Here is a 25,285-nt window from a genome sequence, read left to right as displayed (position 1 = left end):
TTTAATTTTGTATAGATTTAGCTTTCACAATTGAGTACCACAGACGAAAAACAAATGTCCAAATTTCATTCTGACCCCTCCACGAAAAGGCCTTGTTGTCCTGAACCCTTATCTATAATTTATACATTATGGATCAATAGTGTGGACTTAGACTGTTTTTCGTCTGTGGCATTCAATTGTATATCTGCTGTATTCTCAGATAGATTTAAGTGTCTCTATGACAAGGAATTGATATTCCAGAGCCTCTTATGAGGCCTTATAGTCATTTTTAGGTAACTCCTCTTGTATTTGAACTTGAGACACCACATGACCTTGATCCCGACCTCTCATGGCACAGGGACTGGTCTTATTTAACCTGTGTTTCCCTAACCCCTTCCGATTGGTTGCATGACTCTCTGGCACCATATTTAAGTGTGACCCATTATGTGCTCTGTATTCCCTGATGAAGGCTTAACCGCCGAAACGTTGGATTAATTTGTCTTACCTGCTGCGTCCTAAAGAATATTGGCACTCTGGCTATTGGCATGTGCGGCCACTTTCTTGTTTTTTCAAGATTCCCTCTGCGGGTATTGCAATGGTGACATCAGATGTGAGAACACAAAGATGTAAGTGCAATTTCAACGTGTCACTGCTTATACTTCCTAATGCATCCGTTATCGCCTTTGCCAGTGATAATAATTAGACAAATTTCTGTTGCTTCCGACACTCTGTGATCACTTACTTTGTGTGTAACTTGGTTGACGTTGAAGGCCACAAAGCTTGGAGTACAACACAAGAATGTGCCAGTCAGTGATGTGTAGCAACAGCACTGCAGCTGCATTGTGTAAGCAGCTGTGTGTGTGTGTACGCGTGGAACAATAAACAATTTGAACTCTAGTTAGCCTGAAGTGACCACTAAATTAGGACATGTATTGTTACTGGCTCTGCACAGCCTCTCGAAAAAACAAGAACACTGAAGGAATCTCGTTTTGGAGACGTTCCCCAGCCTCTCTCAAGTGGCGAGTTGCATGAACAGCATATTTCACACCAGATTGCATTGAAAAGCAGATTAGACAATGCTGGAGGCGAGTCAAAACACATCCAGGAAAAAATAAAGGGATCCATACCAACGATTCAAGACCCTGCTGCAAGCAGAATGATTCCACTAACATTAGGGAGAATGTATTTGTTACTACCTGCTTTTGGCTGAAGAGGAGAGAGAAGGGGGGAGAGCTCAGATGCAGTGTTTGTGTGTGTGTGTGTGTGTGTGTGTGTGTGTGTGTGTGTGTGTGTGTATGTGTGTGTGGGGGACTGCAATTTTTGCAAGCCAGCTCATGGCACAAGGTGTGTGCGTGCGTGTGCACGCGGTGTCATGTGGTAAGTGTAAATCATCTATACTACCAGCTAGTATCAAGTTGATGTAGTATTCAGTGTCTATATTTCTACACATTTGTTTTCCACAGGTTTTCTTGCACTGAGACAGCCAGCAGTCAGCTAATGAATATGAATGACTGGAGCCCACGAGTTCAAAGAGAAGAAAACAAACACAGATATGTTCAGCGTAAACATCGGCAGGCCTACAGGTGGGTTTAATAAATACTCACCAATGATCCAAAAAACAAGCACAAAAAAGACCTTTAAATATGCAAGGGGTGATGCAATGTTTAAAAGACGCGCATCTGGCACATATTTGCACGGGTAAACAATAAATCTTTTAAAACAACAGCGCTGGAAGTCTGTATACTGCATGCGTGCACAAAGTGAGACACTGTCTTTCATGTTTTTTATTCTGTCTCAACCTTCAGCTACATGTCCCGATTGTGCCAAGGACACAGTGCCACAATGCCAAGGGCACGCTGGCGCAGAGACGTTCATAACGGAGGAGTCAGAAACCTTACACGCACCCAAAGAGCTGGAACCAAGGCAAGGGTCTAACTATTTTTGATAAGGGATTCTTGATAGTTACTCCTTGTTTTGTTTTATACATGTGTTACGGTTTAGTATACATAGGCATTGTGATGCCTGAGAAACCGAACATAATAATTTTACGCGTATGGGCCAGTACACTCAATGTGTACACTTTAATTGCCCGGAACTATTTAATCCATTACATTCATGCGCCCAGTCGATTTATAAACACAAAGGGGGGGGGGGGGGGGGGGTGTGCTATCTTGTGCGCCACCTTACCCCTTATGTCTAAACTCTTTTTGGCTTTTTTTACTATTTTTAAAAAACATTTTATAATAGTGAAAATACCTGACGTACAACGAGTTTTGAGCTTGTAACTCGGCTAGTTGAACTACTGGTATTTTAAAACGTTATTCAAAATAGTACAACAAATCCTACAAATTTTAGTCATAAGGCATATGGCTAAGGCCAGTTGTGGAAACTAACCAAGAACATAATACTTAAGTTACTGTATTGTATTTCCAATATGCAATACTTCTACTCCACCACATCTCAGATAGAAATATTATACTACTTTGAAAATAGACGATCTACAAGCTCACAATGCTTCGCATCGTAGATCTGCTATTTTCAAAATATTTGACACATTTCAAAACTTGAAATGGGACATTCTGCATAGTGAATACTTTCTACTTTTAGTACTTTACATTCCCTCCCGTTACCATAGATGCTGATCTGGGGCCAGCCCCGTGCCAACAGAATGCACGTCGATCTGGGGCCAGCCCCGTGCCAACAGAATGCACGAAAAAAGCAGAGAAGAGTCGTGATCCGGCCGCATGAACCGGATGTGATAATCGGTCATTTTCGAGCCAGGGCGGCCGATGATGGTTCTATTGCTAGATCGCAGCCGTGATCTAGCAATAGAACTGTTGATATGGTAACCGGGAGGTCGAATTAGTTTTTTTATTAAGCTCCCAAAATCGTCCGTTATCTCATTTAGTACAGCGGCTTATACCCCAATACAAGAGGTATTGTGCACTTTTTCAAAAAAGCATGAAACTTTTACCATAGTTAGATGATACCATGAGGTGTATTTTCAGATGTGGAGTCAAGTCAGATTTGACCCCTGAGGCCCGGTAGAGCATAATATGTGACCAATACCCATAACATCCTATATAAGGCAAAAAAGTCCAAATTTCATCATTCTTTAAGTAGCATGTGACATATGAAACTAGGGTGATTTCATGATTCTGAATCCATTCCAAGCATTAGTTTTGCACAAAAACACTCCTTGGGAGGAAAACGGCAACACAAACGTGATGAGGTCAGCACATTTGGTCAAGTGGATATGGCCTAATTTAGCCCAAGGAGTGTTTTTTGTGCAAAACTAATGCTTGGAATGGATTCAGAATCATGAAATCACCCTAGTTTCATATGTCACATGCTACTTAAAGAATGATGAAATTTGGACTTTTTTGCCTTATATAGGATGTTATGGGTATTGGTCACATATTATGCTCTACCGGGCCTCAGGGGTCAAATCTGACTTGACTCCACATCTGAAAATACACCTCATGGTATCATCTAACTATGGTAAAAGTTTCATGCTTTTTTGAAAAAGTGCAAAATGTTTTAGTAATCCGCTGTACTAATTCTGAGGCCTAAAGCCACTAAAGACCAGGTGCACGTGCACAGAGTTTTGGGTATTTGGCTACTTCTACCATGGAAACAAGCGGTGGCTAACGACGGAAGCAAAAATAGCAATAAGCAAAAATATGGTAAACATATTATTAATTCTGGATTAATACTCTTATCAAATTGCGTGTTCTCGTGTTTGGCAAAGTAGGGATTAATAGCTAGACAAGAGATATCTCGTGTTTGGCATATATTTGGTTAAGTACATTTCAATACCAATACATTTGTACTTTGACTTGTAGCAGAGTAGTTCTGCATTGCAGTATTGATACTTTTACTTAAGTAAAGTACTTTTTCCACCGCTGGGTATTTTCCTGTGTCTGTATTGTATGGCTCTGTGCCGTTCGTATTTCAACCTCCTTTTGGGGAGGGGGGGGGGTGGTGGTGGGGGGGGGGGGGGGAAACCGGAGGCCAGCGCAATCATATCTGTGCACAATTAGAGCTCCCCCGCTGGGCTTTCACTTTGCTGTTTGTGTATCCGGACGGAGATAATAACGTTAAACACTGACTGATCTGTCTGCTTTCTTCTTTCCTGTGTGTGTGCACGTGTATGTGTGTGTGTGTGTGTGTGTGTGTGTGTGTGTGTGTGTGTGTGTGTGTATGTGTGCGCACACGTGCGTGCGTGCGTGCGTGTGCGCAATGCAACAGCCACAGCTGTGTTTAATAGTGGCGTAACCGGGCCAGGCCACAGCTGGACTGGGGCCACGTACAAAGAACTAGGTGATGTGGGCGGAGGTTTGGGGGGGTTTTGGCCTGGTTGGGTCCAGGTTGGCCGTGGCGTCGGTCGGGACCCGTGCCCGGCTTTGTCTGGCCCTGCTGAGAGGCTTGGCCGTGCCTGACCTTTAGAACAACACTCTCACGCACAGTTCACACCGACAGGGGTGGTTGCTTTTCCGCAAGGCGTTTCGCCCACCGCTAAATGGGTGTGTGTGCAAAACATCCGAAACACCACCCGCACCACCTCTAATCTAGTGCTGTGGAAACAGCTGAAGAATATTAGCATGGTCACTTGTTTATGCTGTAAACAGTTTATTTATTTTTGGTTTTGTTTTGTAGCGTATTTAAATTGCTACCAATGCCTGCCCTTTGTAGTTTTGTTTTGTTTTGTCTGTGTCTGTCCAAGACCTACACATGGAAATAAGTCTCTTTGTGTTTTAATATCTGACGTTCTTTCCTTTCGAGAAGCACGTTTTTCATGTGTTTTTTCTTTTAAACCTAGCGTCAAATAAATCAAATGTCTGTCTGTCTGTCTGTCTGTCTGTCTGTCTGTCTGTCTGTCTGTCTGTACGTGTACGTGTGTACGTGTGTACGTGCGTGTGTGCGTGCGTGGTTCAAGTGCAGGTTGCAGCGCTAAAAACTGTTCTTATTCTCACATGGTTACATTAGTATGACAAAACACACATAAAAAAGAAAAACAAATGCTTGTAGCCATGGGTGGGGGTAAGGGTGTATTTATGTCTCACACACTTCACACAAATCTACACTCCCGGCCACGGCAGCGGTAATGGCTTTCTCTCTGCAATGGATGACCTCCGCTTGACAAATGAATAGGTATTGTGTTTGTGTACGTGTGTGTCCTCATATTATAACTGTGATACAAACAAACACTGTTGTTCAGGTTCAGCAGAACTTGAGGCAATGAGACTTTGTGAGGACACTTTCTTGGTCCGCATACAAGATAAATAGTTTTTTAGTTAGGTTTAGGGAGTTGGGGAGTTATGCCAGACGCATATTCAGTTGCACACCGGGTGTCGCACGACATCGACATAAGGTAAAAGTCGTATGATTAGTCACACACGTTTCCGCAGTGAAATTTGTTCTCCGCATTTGACCCATCTCTTGGAGCGGTGAGCCGCAGCGTGCGCCGTGCTCGGGAATCATTAGTTGATTTGACCCCCAATCCAACCCATTGATGCTGATTGCCAAGCAGGGAGGCATTGGGTCCCATTTTACAGTCTTTGGTATGACCCGGCCGGGGATCGAACCCCCGACCTCCCAGTTTCAAGGTGGACACTCTGGTTCATAGCATATCTACGTACAAGCTACAAGCACACTGGGCAGGCTTCTATGAACTTGCAGGGCTGCTATTTACAGTGTGCAATACCTAACCGTGATTAAGATGACCCATTAAAACTGGGAAAGCGATCTGTCTCATTTTAGATTATAGCGTTGTCTATTAAAAGACACGTGCGTGCGTGCGTCACCTCCATGGGTCTCTCGATGCGTTGGCGGAGGCCCCGTGCCCAGTGGGCCTGGCCAGCGTGGTGCGGCATGTGGGCAGCGGTGGCACCGGAGCGTTGGCTCAGCTCCTTGTTGACCAGGTCCAGCTCCTTGTGGAAGATGTCCCACACGGTCACCGTCATTCTGTCCAGGGTGCCCCTCATGGCCTGGGGGTGGGGGGGGGGGGGGGGGGGAGCAGAGAGACAATCATACACCAGGGTGTGTATCGTTGCTGTCCTATATGTATATAGGACAGCATAATTGTTTGTTTGTACATTAACACCCTACTTCATCAAGCTCAGACTCAAAATGTGGCTCAAAATACTTTTGAAGTTGAATCCCAGAAAAGCAACAGCTTTGGACATATAAATGGTAAATGGTACATTTAAATAGTGCCTTTATTTTAGGTTATGCATTACATTCACCCATTCACAGACGCATTCACACACCGATGGCGGAGGAAACCATGCAAGGTACCAACCTGCACATCGGGTGCAATTAAGGGTTCAGAGTCTTGCTCAAGGACACTTCGACACTAACTCTGGGGGAGCCCGGGATCGAACTGGGAACCTTGCGGTTGCAATCCGGCTGCTCTACCTCTGAGACACCATCACCCTTGAGGTTTACACCCCACAGAGACGATATGTACGATAGGTGCACGTGTTTAATCTGCTTATTTATTTATTTTTTACTAGGAATGGAAAACAAACAAAAACATCAGCCTACGGTTTCATGCCCCTTCAATGGACCGTTTTACTGCTATTTGTAAGTACTGTAGGTGATTACAGTGGCCTTGTAAAAATGTAAATGTTAAACTGTTTGCATGTACAATGTGCATTACATCACTCATTACACACAGACAAATACACAGTGGATCATTTACAAGCGACTCCTTTTCTCCTCAAGTCTTTACTGTGTAATTATTCTCCGAGTTTGGTTCAGGAAAATAAAATAAATTATAATAATAATCCTCGGGCTATAGGGCAGTTATAAAGACCGACTAGCCGAGGTTAGACTACCAACATTTCATGCATTTATGCAGATATGACACAGTATTTCAAAATACTGCTGATGAAGAGGTAACTCAGTCATAACCAATGTTAACATTTGGTGTGAAATCGCATAAGCCTCGATATTAATTACACGTCAGTTCATTTGATTTGAAATGACAATTGCAGTCAAACGCAGAGAACAAAGTAACTAGATTGGATCTTTTCCTCTGCTCCAGGGGTCGGCCAGGGGAGCGAAGTAGTGAGAGGAAATTAAGTTTAATCTTCCTTTCGGCACTAAAGGATGGATTTATTTTGCATCTAATTTCTGTATAGTTAACTCAACGCCAAGTGTCTGCTTTTCAGATCAAAACTGACCTGTGGAACTGATTGAGAGTGGAGCACGTGGCTGCATGTCTGTGAATATGGATGAATGGACCACTGCAGCACCGGAGGACCATATGAACACCAGTTATTCATCAATCATGCTATTTTGCTTATTGCTGAAGACATGTCCTGTCAGTCTGTATTCATCTTCTAGAACCTGTTTCAAGTACCGTATGGTCATCTTGATAAATATACTTTCTACTTTATGATCAGCAGCAAGAAAAGTTAACTAAGGAAAGCCGATATACCAGTACATAAAAATAATAATAAAGTGTTACAATATTATTATTTTGTATTATGAATGCTTCAGTTGACCGTTTTATACTCTCACTGCAACAGTTACATTATTATTTTACTAACTTGGGGCAGCACTTTATTCCTAGATTTTTCTTTTATTACGCATTGTATCGGATCAAAAAGCTAATATTTAACACATACGATACCAGAGCCAACCGCAGACTGCCGAGCCGGTTGTAATGTGACACAGGTTGGATTCACATCCTGTTTGGGCAGCCATCTTAGATGCTAAATAAATAGCGTTAATGCTAGCAAGCTAAAATGAAGCCATCCTTGCTCTAGAAAGTGCCAATGTTCCAATCGGGATCACCGGATAATCAGCAAAGACCTCCGAACATCGCGCGTTGAACGGCACTGCGGATGCACAAACCCGTCTAGGATGACTAAAGAAGGAAAGGCTAAGCCAAAAAAGAAGTAAAAAATAAATAAATCAGCGATCCAGTTTGATAATAATAAAGCTTATCTGACGTCACAAGCAGTTAATTTGTTTTTTCACACAGGTTATTACATACAGTATAGTGTAATGCAGTTGATTGTGTGTGTGCGCGTGTGTGTGTGACTGTGCGTGTGCGTGCGTGGCTTGCGTGCATGCATGCGTGCGTGCGTGCGTGCTGGAAACAGACCGGTCGTGCACACAGGGGTCTAAAGATGTCAATGAGCATGACTCCTTCCTCCACACTGTCCACCGTCTCCAAGGCTGAGCGGAGGAGGTTCTGCAAGCGCACCTCCAGATCCTTCACCGCATGGCAGAACCTGCACACACACACACACACACACACACACCCTTAATGTACTTGTTGCGACTGTAGGTCACATTTACTATGAAAACCAGCATGTCCCGTCAGTTGGTTGGGCTCCATATGGTCACGCCTCGTAACATCATGCCTCCATATATGGTCACGCCTCGTGACATCATGTCTCCATATATGGTCACGCCTCGTATCCCACCTCCATATATGGTCACGCCTCGTGACACCCCACCTCCATATATAGTCATGCCACGTGACATCCCACCTCCACATATGGTCACGCCTCGTATCCCACCTCCATATATGGTCACGCCTCGTGACATCCCATCTCCATATATAGTCATGCCACGTGACATCCCACCTCCATGGTCACTCCTCGTGACATCACGTCTCCATATATGGTCACGCCTCGTGTCATCCCACCTCCATATATGGTCACGCCTCGTGACATTACGTCTCCAGACTCTCCATATATGGTCACACCTCGTGACACCACCATATATGGCAATATCCATATATGAAGATCACGACACTATCCTCATCTAACCGTGGCCAGTGGAATATCTATATAATGAAACTATGTCTATGCGTATACTATACACTATATAGTGCCATGTCTACATAAAATGCTATCCAAGCTACTTATTAAAGTTTAGCCTTTGCATACGCCTGTAAGGTCGCTGAGGCTAGGGCAAGTGCTACGGCAAGTGCTATGGGCTAAGATGGAGTCTGTAGGTGGGTTTTCAGACGATGGCGGAAGATTGGGAGTCTGCAGTTCTAATTGCAATGGGAAGTGCATTCCATAGTTTTGGAGCCAGAAGGCAGAAGAGTTTGGGACGTGTGGAGCGTTGTCCCGGCGTTTTTAGTGAAGGCACTTCCAGCTTCCCTGCGTTGGCTGATCTGAGCGCATGGGAGGGTTTGTAGGGTCTGATCAGACTTGCCAGATATGGGGGTGCCATACTTTTGGTTGCTTGCTTTGAAGGCCAGCATCGGCATTTGCATTCTGTGCGGGCCGCGACCGGGAGCTACTCTCCCTCTGCCAACATGGGAAGAGCCCCGAACTAAGCTCATGCTTCCTTCAATGCATGAGGAGTAAGCAGACCGCTTCTTTTCAGCTGACAGGGGGAGTTTCCCCGGTAGAACACGTTATTCCAACCAGGTCCTTTCCCCTAGCATGCAGTAATCCTAGAGACAGGATTACTGCATGTTTTTTGTGAGGGTGCCTACACTAGGGGACACAGGGAGAACATGCAAACTCCCCACCTAGGCTATGGGTGCTGATGACACGGAGGAGAGAACACGCCCCCAGCGCCCCCGGCGGGAATCAAACCGGGACCTTCGAGTTGTGAGGCGACAGCGCTACCGACTGCGCCATCATGCCCCCTCAAACGCCCTACTTGATCATACTACAGCGCCACTCAAAAGTATAAAAAAAGAGCAGATCTGCAAGCTCACTTTGAGCTGGTTCACTTTTGATTCAATTGCAGCAAAGGACACACACATCACGCCAACACTTGTCCCTCGCAAGTATAGTAATAAAAGTACACACACAGAGAATAACACAGATGAATTGAAGATTAGCTGAATTAGAGGAAGTGATTAACGTGTCCCTCACACTGAAGGAGCGGTAGTGGGGGGACGACGACCGGGATTGTATTGATTTGACTAATTTCAATGTGCTGAGTTGCTATGAAACACCTGCCCCCCAAACAGAAGCGCAGCTGTTTGCATTGGCATCAACATTGCAACCCCAGCGACCTGCCGCGACCCCAATCCATCATCCGTGTCGCGTGCACATGCATGCACGTATACGCATGCTGCGGTCACACCCCATGCTCCCCCTAAGACCTGGGGGGGGGGCGGGGTTAGGGCGGAGAGAGCTGCATGGGCAAAGACTAAGTCAACACCTTTCTGACTTTACCTGACACACACACACACACACACACACACACACACACACACACACACACACACACACACACACACACACACACACACACACACACACACACACACACACACACACACACACACACACACACACACACACACACACACACACACACACACACACACACACACACACACACTTCTGCGAATGACAATGAGGTGGCGTTGTTGTATGCTCTGGTTTACTAATACCCCCAGAGACCCCAGCACCGATAACTGTGACACACACACACACACAGACACACGTCACGCACACACATAGGTACGCGCACACGCAGCACGCAACCACCAGCAATTCATCAAATACCAACTATGCGAGTATGCGTTTAGTGTCAGATAGATGGACACACACATTCAAGAGGACAGGCTGTCTAGACGCCACATTGATCAGGGCGTGAATGAATTCCGGCCATTTGGGAACGAGACAGAGATGTCCTCTCGCATAAAACTTCATGGAACACATTCAGTGGACTATCTGAAAGAATAGACTGTGTGATGCATCAGGCCAACTGACTCCTCGTTAACACGTTCACTGACAGCTATTCATTCATTCGTAGCCACCGCTACAGTCTTTTCAGTGCAGGCCCTTAATTTGAAGGCCAACTGGCCCCGGGCCGTGAACTGGAGTAATTTCTTGTTTTACCCGAAACATAAAATGTTGTAACCGCAATCATCGGTGCTTCAGTTATGGGCCATGAATAAAGCTTATTTGAGAGTGAAAAAAAGAATAAAAACGTAATCTGGGAAAATAAAATGAGAAATGGATTTAATTTATTCAATAAATTTCTACTAACAATTTGAATCCTGAAAAGTAAAAAGTTGTGGACATATGAGTTTTCCACCCAACAGAGACAATACACACAGCACAGAATGTGCAGCATTTGCATGTCTTCTCAGCAAAATGTAAAATTTTAAGAGAGCGTGTAAAAATGGACCCATAACGGGTCCACTCCCGTTTATATTCCGGCGTGTGCCTTGCATAAGCGCCGTGAAATTGTCCCAGCACAGTGTGGGTCGCCGTGCCTGTCTGCATTCATATAGAACCTGTTAAATTATAAAGCATGCAGTGGAGGAGAGAGAGATGCAACTCCCACCAGAGACTGCGCTGTGCGTTCCCCCCCCACTGCAAAGTTTGCCAACTCTGAACACGGTAACTTTTCATAACGAAGGACAGTATTAATCAAATCTAGTGTTATTTATTGTTCACGTGATGTTGTTAACCCATTTTGGGCGGGAACCCCTTTTGGTGTTTTAAAACATTGTTATAATTTAGCTATTGAAAAATAGCAGATCTACAAGCTCATAGCGCGCCACCGAGTGGCGCGCTACGAGCTTGTAGGTCTGCTATTTTTGAAAAAAATCGTGAAAATGTGGCACAAATCCTGACAGAAAACTGTCAGGATTTAGAAGACATTTTATAAATTTCGACGTCAGGCCTAAACGGGTTAACAAACATGTGCAAGGATGCTTGCTCCCGTAGCCCAGAAGGCTTAATTAGGGCTGCTCATAGTTCATTTATCATTTCCCAACGCCCCTGTCTGGTGATTCAGACAATGCAGCATTCATAACCCTGTGCCACGAAGCGACGTATGTGTGCGTGGCTGCGATGCACTGCGGTCTGTCTGAGAAATGACATGAGTGTGTGTTGGCATCGTTCTCCACCAGTCAAATGTGTTTGTGGGTTATTCATCACAGAGTGCTGCTGCTCAGGGTGATTTAAACCTTGCAATCTATAACTTTGGTGAACAATCGAGGTTCCCTCCGCATGCCGGGCGGCCAAAATATTCCACCGCTGAGCTAATGGAGGAAAGCCTTTTTGGGGCCGGCGGAGGACATATTGCGTGTTGAGCTTTGTGCAATACCTCTTGTCGTCCAGTAGTGGTCCTACTCTAACTGGCCACAGGAGATAAGGGGGTTCCAGGAAGTCCCCTAGCATCACTCACAATGCACTTGATCTGTTTAATACTGTATGTTGGCTATCCAAAAATAGCAGATCTACAAAAAAAAAGAAAAAGAAAGAAAAAATCCACAATGCTGGACATGGAGTTACTGTAATAATGCCATATAGGTTTTCAGGGCACACCTAAAATGACAAGCACTTAAAGGTGTAGGGAAACGGAAATGGTGGGCCTTCCCGGCCTTTTATTTTGAAGTTTCTGAACCAATCAGAGCGTCGCATCCCTCCAGGCTATGGGAGAGGAAGTCTTTCACGTGCGTGTCGTTTGTAAACAAAGTGACAGAGAGACGTGAGGCAAAGCCAGAGATTATTTCTAACCTATACACAACCTATACACATATTTTAGCGTGATGATTACGTTTTAAACGAGTAATACACTGTCTGGATGTCATCTTGAATGAGATTAAAAACTGAGTAGTTTTTTAATCAAAACCAGCTGTGGAGGAGGAGGACAATGAAGCATGGGAATCAAACTGGTGAGCTTCATTTTTATTGGCTTTTCTTATTGGCACGCAGCACATTTTCAGGAAGTAATTAAAAAATATATTTGATGGACTTTTGATATAAAAACACACAAAAATGTGAATTTGAAAATTTTTTTGGCATCCATTGTTATGTATGACCATATGATGACCACGGATATGGTCTAAAAGTATGAGAGAAAAGAGAAAAAATAGACCGTAAAAAAATACCATAAATCCACAAGGGTATTTTTTTCTTCCCATAGTATATCTAGATTAAAAGACAAATGGGACATTTACATAATGAAGAAATAAAAGTTAGCAAGTAAGTAGCAATATTGCAAGTCTCAAGTTATTCAAACACAAAAAAAATCACACCCATGTGAACTGAGCAGTGCAGGCTGCTCAACAACACCACTGGCTGGCTGCAGTTATAGTGCTCAGTGCTGTGAATGGCCCTTTAGGCTGCTCAACAGTGCCACTTTAGGTCACCCAGCGGTATTGCAGCTGCTTGTACATTTTGACCTGAGATCAGATTCTAAAAATGTCTTCTACATCCTGACAGTTTTCTGAAAAAGCTATGTTTCTGTGTCAGTCGTTACATTTTTCAAAAATAGCAGACCTACAAGCTCGTAGCGCGCCACTCGGTGGCACGCTATGAGCTTGTAGATCTGCTATTTTTCAATAGCTAAAGCATAACAAAATGGGTTAAACAGACAGACATATCTAACGCCCGGGATCGAACTCGGGTCTCCCGTGTGAAAGTCCAATAGCTTAACCACTAGACCAAAGGGATATCCCTATAGAACGTGGGGAGATATTAGACACCGGGCTGAGTATGTACAGTATGTCTGCATTGGAGGAGTTAGGCAAAACAAACAAACAAACAAACACAGAAAGAGACTGTGTACCTTTTGTAGTGTTGGAACCAGGAGCTGTTCCTGATGTCCAGGATGCCCTTGCCTACGGAGCGCAGCGCCTGCAGGCTGCGCTCGAAGGTGCCCTCGATGGCCAACAGGCTGCGGGTCAGCTCCTCCTTCTGGTGCCCCCCGCCGAAGCACGGCAGAGGGGCCATCTGCGGGCCCTCCTCGCGACGGGCAAACTGCTGCTGGCAGTCACACACCTGGGAGACGGGACAGGACAGGGAGAGAGGGCCCAGGGTGCAGGGGACAAGTCACACTCAACACATGGTAATGCTGCAAAGCGCCTGCTGTGTACAGGACCGAGTTGACATGAGGACACAACAAGTGGTGGAAAAAGTACATCATTTAGTTTGGAGAATCGACCTCAGGTCCCCCAATTCTAAAACATACTGTATAATGAGCAGCATGTGGGAGGTCTACAGTATATTATACTAGCTACATCTCACATTCATTCACTGCTGCAGGGTCGTACTTAACACCCCGAGCGGCAAGGACGGAGTACTCCGTTCAATCAATTAGTAACGGCCAGCGCTCAGGACGGAGATTGATAAAAGGACGGAGATGTATTGATATCCAAACCGATCGCATCGCTCCACAGGCTGGGAGTGTCTGTTGCGCAACATTCAATGTTATTTCCGGTGGGACGTCATCGAAAATGTTCCCCCCCCCCATTTTAGCCGATGAGACCGAAAATCTTAAAACGTGAATAACTCATCTAAATCTCGTCCAATTCTAAGCAAAGATTATGTGTTAGACGGCCCATAGCGGTCCCGCCGCTAGTCGCGTTAGAATTAATCATACCTCCCGTTGTTGTCGGTCGCCTCGGGAGTGTTTTGGCTACATCTAGCTACTTCAGCTACATCCGGGACAGCGCCTGGTCCGTCGCTAAATGTGCTCCGCTGCTATAAATCGCTGGGCGCTATGATTTAATGGATTAAATAACCCTGGGCGTTCGGGGTGTTAACAATGTGTTAACAATGTAGGAATTTAGCAGACAGTAGTAAATGGACCAGAGTAAATGGTTACATAAGCATAGAGTAAGAACAACCATGTCATGCTTCAAATAATCTAGGACACCACGTAAACAACACACCTAGCTAGCATCCATCAAAACTAGTATAATTAAAAAAAAAATGTGTTGACAAGAAGCGATACAAAATGAAAACGTGCTGGGGGGTGAGGTGGATTCTGACGAGGTGAGGTTTCAGACTAGACTGCAGTGGAAAACAGGGAGTGAGTCTGCAGTTCTGACTGCAAGGGGGAGAGGAGGGAAAGGGGGGGGGGGAGAGGAGGGAAAGGGGGGGGGGGGGGGGGTAGTAATTCCACATTTTGGGAGCCAGGAGGGAGAAGAGTTAAGAAGGACGTGTGGTGTTTTAAGAAAGATTCGAACAGGCTTCCTGTGTTAGTTGATCTAAGTGAGCACAGATTCTACCGGGGGGAGTCTCAGTCAGCACCCATTGAATGCTATTATAATGATATACAATGCATAATTGAGCAATTATGCATTCCACATTGGGGTTGCATCGATATGCTGGTGAGCTTCCTTACTCTCAATACGCACCTTACTATACGAGACTATGAATATTAAGGAAAAGGAAGAAACATCCGCACACTCGTTTAGAGCTCCAAGGACTTACTTTATTTAAATGGGAAAAGCTGCAGCGTTTCGACCCATCAGGTCTTCATCAGGCACAATATATTATATTAATATGTTTTGTCTTGACGTCCAGCACCTGGCCTAAATACAGGCATAAGGTGTGCACGTGCACACAATCCTTCCCGTGAACTTTATGAATATTACACTTTTGTGTGTGTGTGTGTGTGTGGGTGTGTGTGTGTGTGTGTGTGTGTGTGTGTGTGTGTGTGTGTGTGTGTGTGTGTGTTTTTGAGTGGTGTAAACCACTCCTACAACTGGCTTTTTGAGTGCAGAAAAAAATGAGCATGGTTGCTATGTTCAAAATAATTTCTGACGTAATTAAATCACACCCGGGTGAACTGGATGACCGTAGCAACCGTGGTCATTTTCTCTGCGCAAAAAAAGCCAGTTGTGAAATCACATCCATGTGTGATACATACATTTATCAAAAATGATAGCTTTTTTTACTTAACATATTTTGTGTGATTTCATTACGTCAGACATTACGTCAGACCACAGCTGATCATGCTATATAAAACCTTACACCACTCAGTTCACACGGGTGTGATTTTTTACATAAGTAAGCATTTTTGTGTTATTGGCCTCTTCTAATGTCTTACAAAACTGCTAGTTTATTTTAGTGTTAATATAATTTAATAACGGAATCATATTCTGCTGTAGTTGGAGAGGGGAAGATAGAATAAATGATCTCTAAATGTCCAAAACCCACAGCTCCACCACTGTGCTTCTGTCAGTGGTGGAAAAAAGTATAAAATAATCATTAATCAATACTGCAATATAGAAATAGTACTCTTTTACAGAATTCAAAATGTAGTCGCGTAAAAGTACAACTCTGCTGCGCGTCATGCCTCGATCACCGTCCACGCCTCTCAGGTAACCTCACACCTCCTGTGGCTTATTGCTTTAATCTACAATGCTCGCAATGCGACGCAAGCTTGACATCCAATGGCATTTCCAGAGAATGTGCAAAAATGGGGAATATTTTTTGAACATTTTAACGACACAAATCTTGAATGGTGGTCCCTGGTATAGAACCACTGGTTTAAGTTTCAGCTTTGCAACTATACCCCCGGAACCCAAATACTTTGGTTTCCCGGGCGCTGCCCGGCGGGTCATGTGTAACGCCGCCGGATCGCGAGTCGGCATCGTTTATGGTCTTGTGGCGGTCCAAGAATTTCACCTCTAGCGGTACAATACGAATGCCCCCGGCCGTCCCTCTTAGTCTTAACACATTGAGAGCCCACGCAAAACTGCCCAAAATCACTTTCACCTAGAAAATCCATTCACATTTTTTATAATTCAGCTGACTGTGGAGACACATGCTGGAACTTTTTACTTTGAAATGTTTTATAGTGTTTTGATTTTTCTGATTTTTTTTAATAAAAAAAAAAGAAAACAAATATATATATATATATATATATATATATATTTTTTTTTCCAAAGACGTCCACAGACGTCTTGGGCTATGCACGTGCGGTAATACCCAGGACGTCCACAGACGTTTTGGGCACAAAATGTGTTAATCATGGCCCCAGTTTATGGGAGAAGGAGAGAATATCCACACACTTTTGAGTAGCTCCCACTGGAACTTTTATTTGAAATAAAGGATGACAACGTTTCGACCCTTATGGGTCTTCGTCAGGTATGAGGACAACAACAGAGTAGGCGTGTTATATACAGATAGGGGTAAGTTTTAACAATAAACAAGCCGCTGTTATTTGTATGCACACTCCCTAGAGGAGTGTGCATACAAATAACCTTTGCCCTGCATTCTCCACATCTGCTTTATAGCGCCACCAGGAGACAGACTTTTGTAAAACTTTTTTTTATATTACTCCCACAGATTGTATCCACATTTCACACAAATTGGTACACTATCTCTATAGTCGTGTTCAACACAGATCTGTTGGAGTTTTCATATTTAACATTGGTTTGGTTAGTAGTTGGGTAGGTAGGCTTCTGTATTCACTACCATTTGCTAGTTAGTCTCTCTCGTTTCCCTAGCTGTTTGGTTGTTATTTTTGGCAACATCCGCCAGGCTATGACAAAATGGCCTGGTGGAGAACTACATTCCGAGCGAGGAGCACACTTTTCCCCCCATTGATTCATTCATTTTATTCTCCTTTTCATTTGATCCCTGTGGCGTAGTCGCTATGAAAAACTGTTATAAAAGATGCCGTATGATCCATTTAAAAGTGAATGTAGAGGCTGGACAGGGGACAGTAAAGCATGTGGTGGGAGCACAATGGAAGGGCAGGTCTGACCGGTGCAGATACAAAGATACGTCCACAAGAGGAGATAAGGTGGAGGACTGAGGTGAATGCTAGAATAGAAACTAAAGCCTATTCAAGGGCATATTCCATGGTTTCCTTATCAATGAGCATCATCTAAAAAGGTCCTTCCAGTGCTATATTCAGTCATACTCCGTGGGGAGCCCGGGCACCGGCCAAATGGGCAAGGAGGAAGATCAACAAAAGGTAAGGGCGAGGGGGAGAAATGACACGCATGAATGGAAGGCGAAGATAAAGGAGAAAGCAGGGAGGAGCGCAAAAGGTTTCGTCTAAAACATGGAAACGGTCTCGGCCGTGGACGTGAACTGAGAAAGGCAGTGTCGCCTAGGTCAGTTCATCACCAACCATGTTTACACAGGCTGCCGAGTGTCACACCTAGTGTGAATTAACATAGGTGTTAAGTAGGCATGTAACGATTCACTCAACTCACGATACGATTTTTTTATTTCAATGAATCGATTCATATCGTCGATATATATCGATATACGATATATCGTTACATGCCTAGTGTTAAGTGTTAAAGGACCACTTCACCACTTTTCAACCTACCTTCATATAATTGGTCCTCACTCGTTCATGATAAAATACCATTGTACCAATTGTTTTTCTGTGTCTCATATAGGAGGGCTGTGGGCAGTTCAGAAACCTGTCCACCAGTGACATCATGCAGGCTTTCTATTCCTGAAAGATTGCAAAGTTATAATGGAAGCCATCGTTGACGATAATAAAAGTCTAAATATATATATTTTTAAATGTTTAAAAAAAATCTGCCTAACGATGATCGTCACTGGTGGACGTCACTGGTGGACATTAGTGAGGACCAATTATATGAAGATAAGTTGAAAAGTGGTGAAGTGGTCCTTTAATAAGGCCATTGTATGACCTGCTAACTCCTGTAGTGTACGTGTTTAGACTTGAGTACGATTCTACAAATCCTTCTAAAGCCTTCTAAATCCTGTACTGATAGTTTTCTGAAAAACCCTGTTTCTATGTCAGTGGTTCTCAAGATTTTTCATGTCAAGCACCCCAAAAATTATATGAATTTGGCCGCCGAACCCCATCTGAAAATATGTTGTCCCAGAAGCAAAGATTTGAGTTAAAAACACTCGCTCTGAAAGAATATACAGTATATTCAAAGATTTGTGCAACATTTTTACGATTTTTCAAAAATAGCAGACCTACAAGCTCAGTGCCACGCTATGAGCTTGTAGATCTGCTATTTTTCAATAGCTAAAGTATAACAATGCCTGAAACACCAAAAGGGTCGCTAACATAGCGTTGCTCCCAAAGATAAAACCACCAATGCAACACGGGAGAAAGGAAGGGCGGCATCATCGATCGAGGACACAGTCGTACAAAGATGCAGACAAATCAATTTAGTCTATTTAGAAGACAAACTATTATAATTAGTTTGTGTCGATTTGTTGATGCGTAGAGAACATGAACTACCGTAAATAAAAAATAAATAAAAATAAAACATCCATTTAATAGTCGTCCGATAGCGTCTTAGGCCCGGAAAGTGTAAATAGGAAAAGGAAGAGACAGAATAATCACAGTGAAAATAATGGATAGTTGCAGCCCTACAGCAATGTCATGGATATGACAAGGTGAGGATGAACAAAAACAAACAATGGAGTCCCACTGGGGAGAAGAGACACAAACAAACACAGACACGAGTGCTGGAGCAAAGAGCAGAAAACCTTGTATCTCCATATTTCAACTTTTGCATGTGTTTTTTTTAGTGTCGAGAAAAGCAAGGAAGTTTTCGGTGCTATCCTTCTGTCTAATTATTCAATCAATCATATTCAATTCACAATCTTTTTAACCGCTTTATCCATTTATGTTGGCAATTAAAAAATAGCAGCTCAACAAGCTTACAGCTTTGCGCATACATCTTCTCTTCTGGGGGTCCCTGGCACAAAATATTTTCAGATGGGGTCCTCAATTTTTTTTACATGTTTTAATTAATATAAAAATGCTATTGCAAATATTTAACCAATGACTTAAAATGTATTTATTATTGCAGTTTATAGGTAAACGGTAAACGCATCTTGTGCATTGAATGGTAACTCATCCTGGTTATATTTGGCATTATGCATGGTGCCTCAATATGGCTTCCTAATTACTTTCCTGATGACGACCACACTCCCTATGGAGTCCACCTGTTGTTGCTCCCCTATAAGTGTGTGTTTGTCCTCTGGCTGGTTTATTCCCTGAAGAAGACCTCCTAGGTCGAAACGTTGGATTCTTGTCAATAAAGCATCGTGGCTACGAGTGTGCGCCTTTTTCTTATTTTTCCAGATGGGGGTCCTTGACATGAAAACGTTTGAGAACCACGTGCTGGATATCCATCTACAAGCCCATATTGCATCACTTTGAAACGTGTTGTGAGCTTGTGCTATTGCTGCTGTTTTTGAAGAAAGTGAAAGTGAAAGGGGTTAAGTGTGTCTGTGCGTGGGGTTCATAAACATGTAACCGATGGAAAATATGTGCGTGCGTGCTTGCGTGCGAGGAGGAGGAGAGATTGAGTATTCAGGCCGAGTTTCAGGGGTATTCAGCTGAATGATAGACACAGCAGAGAGAGGGGCCGGGAAACATGAGCTGAAGTGGATGCCATTGAATACACCCGACACTTATTTCCAACACCATGTGAGCCCCAAGGGCACAACACATGAGCCCCGAGACTTGCATTTGCATGTTTATGTATTTATAAGTGCATAGGAGAGTGACTGCGTGAGGTGAGATTATATTTACCTCGAGCAGGTCTTTGCACCTCTGTACAAAGATGTCAATCAGAGGGAAGAGGCTGCTCTCATCCAGAACCCAGTCTTTTGGAGAGTGCCTGATGGAAGGAGACAGACAGAGAGAGAGAGACACAGAGAGAGAGAGAGAGAGAGAGAGAGAGAGAGAGAGAGAGAGAGAGAGAGCATAAAACAGAGCGTCTAGCAGTATGTCAAATATTTAAGAATATCGAGGGCGGGCATCCATCCCGCCTGTCACAAAGCGTGTAGTCGCTCAGACAGAGACAGCGGGTAAGGTGACAACGTGCAGTCACAGCAAGGTGACAGCCATCCATACAGGCCCATGGCGATGAGGATGAGGGTCGGAGACGAGCCGTCGTTGACATAATTGCAGCCGAACCAAGTTGTGTATCGGTGGGCGCCGCCGCCGCCGCCCCTCAGATTGCTTTTCACACTTCATCCTCCCCCTGATGGAAAGGTAATCCCTGAGACACAAACATTTAGAGTGGCCGCTCGCAGTGGAAATGGCACATCGCTGTCGCGACGGACCGACAGCGGAAACGAGAGGGCTGTGTTCAGAGACTGGCAGCCCCCAAATCTGAACAGCAAAAAATAAAAACACATGGTCATGGAAACAGATATTAAATTGTAATTATTTTTTTTGTGAAGCAGATTTGAAACGCATTTCTAGGTGGTTTGAAATGTTATTCAAGTCTGATTTCTAATGATGTAGCTCAGTCTGGACACTCACACACTGAAGCCCGATGTATACTTTTACGTACAACGGTGACATGCTGCGACACGTTATGAACTTATGCTGTTTTTTGGCGAGCGACAGTCATACGACGAACCCTCATGCATAGAAGGAAGCATGAGGTCAGTCCGCTGCTCTACCCAGGTTGGCAGAGGAGGTATAACTCCCAGGATTACGTTAGATAATTGATACTGGGTGAACAACAGCAACAGTGATCAGATTTGGGAAGCCAATTGGATTTGCCGGCTGTTTGCAGTCCTGCCTGCAGGTGGTGTGTAAAAAAATTCAATAACGGCAAGTAACCTTATTTCCACACAAAAAGATCAGTGTTTGTCCTTTGCGTATCTAGAGAACCATTTCACTCTGTCTGTCTGTCTTATAAGGAGATCCCTCATGTCATCAATATGGTCAGAGTAGTGACGTCACAGACTGGCCTCCATGGAATATGATAATGACACTAAATACTATATTCCTAACGGGCATCAGAATAGTAGTTCATTGGTTTGTGTGCTTATGTGGAGAATGAAGGTTTTCTTTAATAGATTCGTACTCAATATCAGCCTTGTGGAGACTTATGCAATATGCACACATGTGATCAAACTAAAGCGCTGCTCCGGGGCCAAAAGAGACATAAAAGTAAATCTGTCTCGTTATGTTTCAGCAGGACGTAGTTTCAGCATACAGCATTCATCATCACGTATGATCAGCACAGAGCGCGATTTTCATCTCAGACTGTTATATATATAACGAGTCTGTATGAAAGACGAGTGGAGTGGAGTGTGTACAGCTGTGTTGCATGACTTTCTGTGCATGCGTGCGTTGTGTGTTTGTGTGTTTGTGGTTTGCGTCTCTCCCTTTCTTGCTCTCCCTGGGTGTCTGCGACTCCAGTTGAAAGGGATTCGTTTTTTTTAGGTTGTTGCAGCGGTATTTCACCAACGACTCCGATTAAACACTGATACCGGCACAGAATTCATCACTTCAACGGTACTTTTAGTGGCCATTCCCCTGCTCCAGCGGAAATTAACAGCCCTTGGTGCCCTGTGTGCGTGCACATACAGGGGACGCACGCACGACACACACACACAGGTGTGTGGGTGGATGGGTGCGTTGTAGTTGCGTTGAGGCACCGCTTGTCAAATCTCCTCTTAGTTCCATTACTCTATTTTTACATGTAAGACGTGTATTTTTTTCCTTCAACTACGTCCTCTACACACTCATCAAGGCATATTCATGGAGCTCCCTGGGAATGCAAGCCTCTGAAATTACCGTTGAGCCATTAGAAGATAAAAGTGATAAATCATTCATTTATGGAGTCATTATAAATTAAATGACAAGCCGATGGTGGGGTAGGGGGCGAGGGTAACTTTGTTATGGAGATAGAAAGAGTAATTGGTACTGAGAGTACTAAAGAGAATTATACACGTGGTTGAAGGGGTGTGTTTTAGTGCAGGACTGCTGGGTGTAGGTTACAGGTATGACGTTTGATCGGTAATTACTTTCAGATGAATTTGCATTCTTTGATCTCCAATGCCAAAGGAATATTAATGGCTCATTATCAACTTTTTAAATATAAAACCAGCAACTCGTGTTGGTAAATATCCATGTGTTTTACCCACTTACAGTATACCAAGTAAAATTAGGATATTTTTTCAACACTTTCTAAATAAACATTTCAAATGTATCTTTATTATTTGTATTATTTTTATTATTTTCATTATTAGTATCACTATTTTTATTTTGTTAGGTGTTTCAGTGCAGTTGCTTCTGGTCTTGATGTAGTGTTTGAGTGGTTTGGAGAGCATCTATGTTTTGTTGATGTTGTAAGTGTATTGTTCTGTGTCGACATGTTTAATGTATTGTTTTGTATGTACTGTATTCATTGTGTTGTGCCCGAGGACCCCCTCTAAAACGAGATGATACATCTCAAGGGGCTATCCTCTAGTCTAAAGGAAAAAAAAATCAATATATATACTGTTTCTCCTGCAACGTGTTGCATGAAAACATGTGAGCTCGTAGATCCCATTTTCCGGGCAATTTCCTTGTATATATATAATGTCATTGTATTTTAAAGTATATATGTAGGGCTTAATCCATTTAGACCTGATAACATATTCTACAAATGTCTTCTAAATCACTCCAAAAAAAAAAATCTATGCCAGTGGTTCTAAAACTATTTCATGTATGTCAAGGACCCCCATATTGTAATTGGCCGCCGACCCCCATCTGCAAATATGTTGTTCCAGGGACCCTCCAGAAGAAAATGTTTGAATTAAAAACCTTTGCTGTGAAAGAGTATATATGCAAAGATTTGCATCTACAAGCTCGTATAGCATGCGCGCGACACTCTGTGCCGCGCTATGCGCTTGTAGATCTGCACATTTGCAACAGCTAAAGTTTAAAATAATGGTTAAAGTGGTTAAAAGCTATACGGTGACACAGACGCGGCCTCAGGTCTAAATGGGTTAAAAGAGAAGTCCAGACCATAACACATGTACCCTGAATCAGCCTAAAATCCTGTCCCTACATACTGTCATACAGTACATGTTGACCTTGAATTGTTTCATAGATGCCCCCTGTTCTCCATTGCCCCCACCCCTCCCACAGTATGATGCAGTTAGAATGGAGCTAATGTATTTATTATAGTAGGTCCAATTTGTTATTTTTGCACCGTTTGTCACCCTCAAACTGTTGTTCGTACAGAACAAAGGCCCGGCCCATAATTTTCAGGCCCGTTGAGATCTCTACCGCTGGGTTCTGTGAGAACGGCAGCTCGAATATGACAAACAGTGCATGTGTGCACTATTAATAGACGATTTGTGGAAAAAAGAAAAGAAAAGAAAAGTTTGGAGCTACTAAAATATACCCACATTAGCCAGGGCATCTACGAAACAATTCAAGGAAGGCCAACATGAATGTTGGTACAGGATAATAGCCTGATTCAGCGTGCATGTGTTTTGGTCTGGATTTCACCTTGAAGTTAATAATCGACGGTGTTACAGACACTTTTCTTGAATTCCTATAGTTCCGCTAGGTGTAATCCGTTACTCTCCGGCCCTGGTTGGGGCTGTGTGGAGCATCTGTGTGCTCATCCATGCGTACTGAACATACTTAGCAGTGCGCAATCCGCTATCCAGCACAGAAAATCGGCGTAATTTGACCTCGGGGGGGATAAAAGGCCAGTGCAAAGGAAAATTTGGCTTCCGGATGAGCGCAAATCCCTCCAATTTGGCCTCTAATTCAGTAGGACTTGCAACATGGCGTCGGGACAGTTAAGGAGGGACAGAGGCATGACTGTCTGTCAGCACTGAAATGGAGCCAGGAGGCCTGGTTGTCTCCGGAGGAGGAGGAGCCCGTCCACAGCGCCCAACGGGAGGCGTACAGCAGCTCGATGTGACGCATGCACACAGACATATATACTGATGTACTTATTTAATATATCAATTCAATCAATCAAAGACAACGCACGTCCAATTGATTCCGTGCATCTGTTCTCATCATCATTTAGAGTCTCCCACTCAGGAGACCAGATGGACATGAACACAGATTTCTACCCATTGTTTCGCCGAGAGTAGTTGAAATGAATATTGGAACCATTCCTCAAGCCATGCAGTATTATGTTCCGAACATGCCGACACTAAAATGTAATTTTGCAGACAGAGAAATCTGGAGAAAATTCACTTTAATTCGAGACCAGACTTTGTCGGCAACACTGATCACAGGATGTCCGCGAGATCTGACTACAAACACCCACTTAGGAGGCCGGAGGAGAAGGTTATAAACATTTCATCCTATTGGCAAGGCATGGAATGGATATCTTCTCTATTGAGGATCTCTGACACCACACACTCACAGGCGATGAAGGACACATTCTGAACAACGCCATGCCAAGCAGATAAGCAGACGTCTTAAGTTATGACCTATCGGCGGCGTGACGGCTTCTGATTAGAGGTTAAATTAAAGACACAGCTTGTTGCCTCTCACTCACACCTCTACGGATCAGACGGAATATAGGAGCATGGTTAAAGATAGCGGCGGTTTACGCGCCAACGTAACGCTTCTCCCGCGATAGCCACTATCATCGGCCGCCGATCATGAAAGCTGGGGATATATAACACGATGTGCATTATGTATCAACGCCGCGGCCCCCCCGGCACAAATTAGTCTCAGTCGGGAATCTTTCAGATGTCTTCCTCCTCGCGCGTCTCAAAAGATTTCACATCAGGCGGCAGGGCCGGGTGGTGATGTGGAGCGACAGGGAGCCGTATCAGAGGGGGTCATCTGTGCTTCAAAAGGGAGATATTAAATAAATTCATCTCTGTCGGCAGTG

The 25,285-nt window shown here is 43.8% G+C and overlaps 1 protein-coding gene across 1 annotated transcript in view; it reads right to left on the bottom strand.

Moving 5' to 3' along the window:
* Positions 1-25,285, bottom strand: part of LOC306913850 (dynein axonemal heavy chain 2-like) — a gene marked incomplete at its 3' end in the record, with an annotated part of 263,300 nt that overhangs the window by 168,151 nt on the left and 69,864 nt on the right. Inside the window, exons 10-13 of the mRNA XM_079490662.1 lie at positions 20,218-20,305; positions 13,504-13,715; positions 8,099-8,228; positions 5,787-5,969 (exon numbers count right to left, since the gene is read on the bottom strand). Of these exons, the coding sequence (XP_079346788.1) occupies positions 5,787-5,969; positions 8,099-8,228; positions 13,504-13,715; positions 20,218-20,305 (613 nt within the window). The remainder of the gene's footprint in view (positions 1-5,786; positions 5,970-8,098; positions 8,229-13,503; positions 13,716-20,217; positions 20,306-25,285) is intronic.

This window comes from Electrona antarctica, assembly GCF_951216825.1.
Source record: "Electrona antarctica genome assembly, chromosome: 21".
NCBI classification, from domain to species: domain Eukaryota; kingdom Metazoa; phylum Chordata; class Actinopteri; order Myctophiformes; family Myctophidae; genus Electrona; species Electrona antarctica.
The sequence above is the reverse complement of the archived record's forward strand: the minus strand, read 5'-3'. Positions and strand labels throughout refer to the sequence as shown.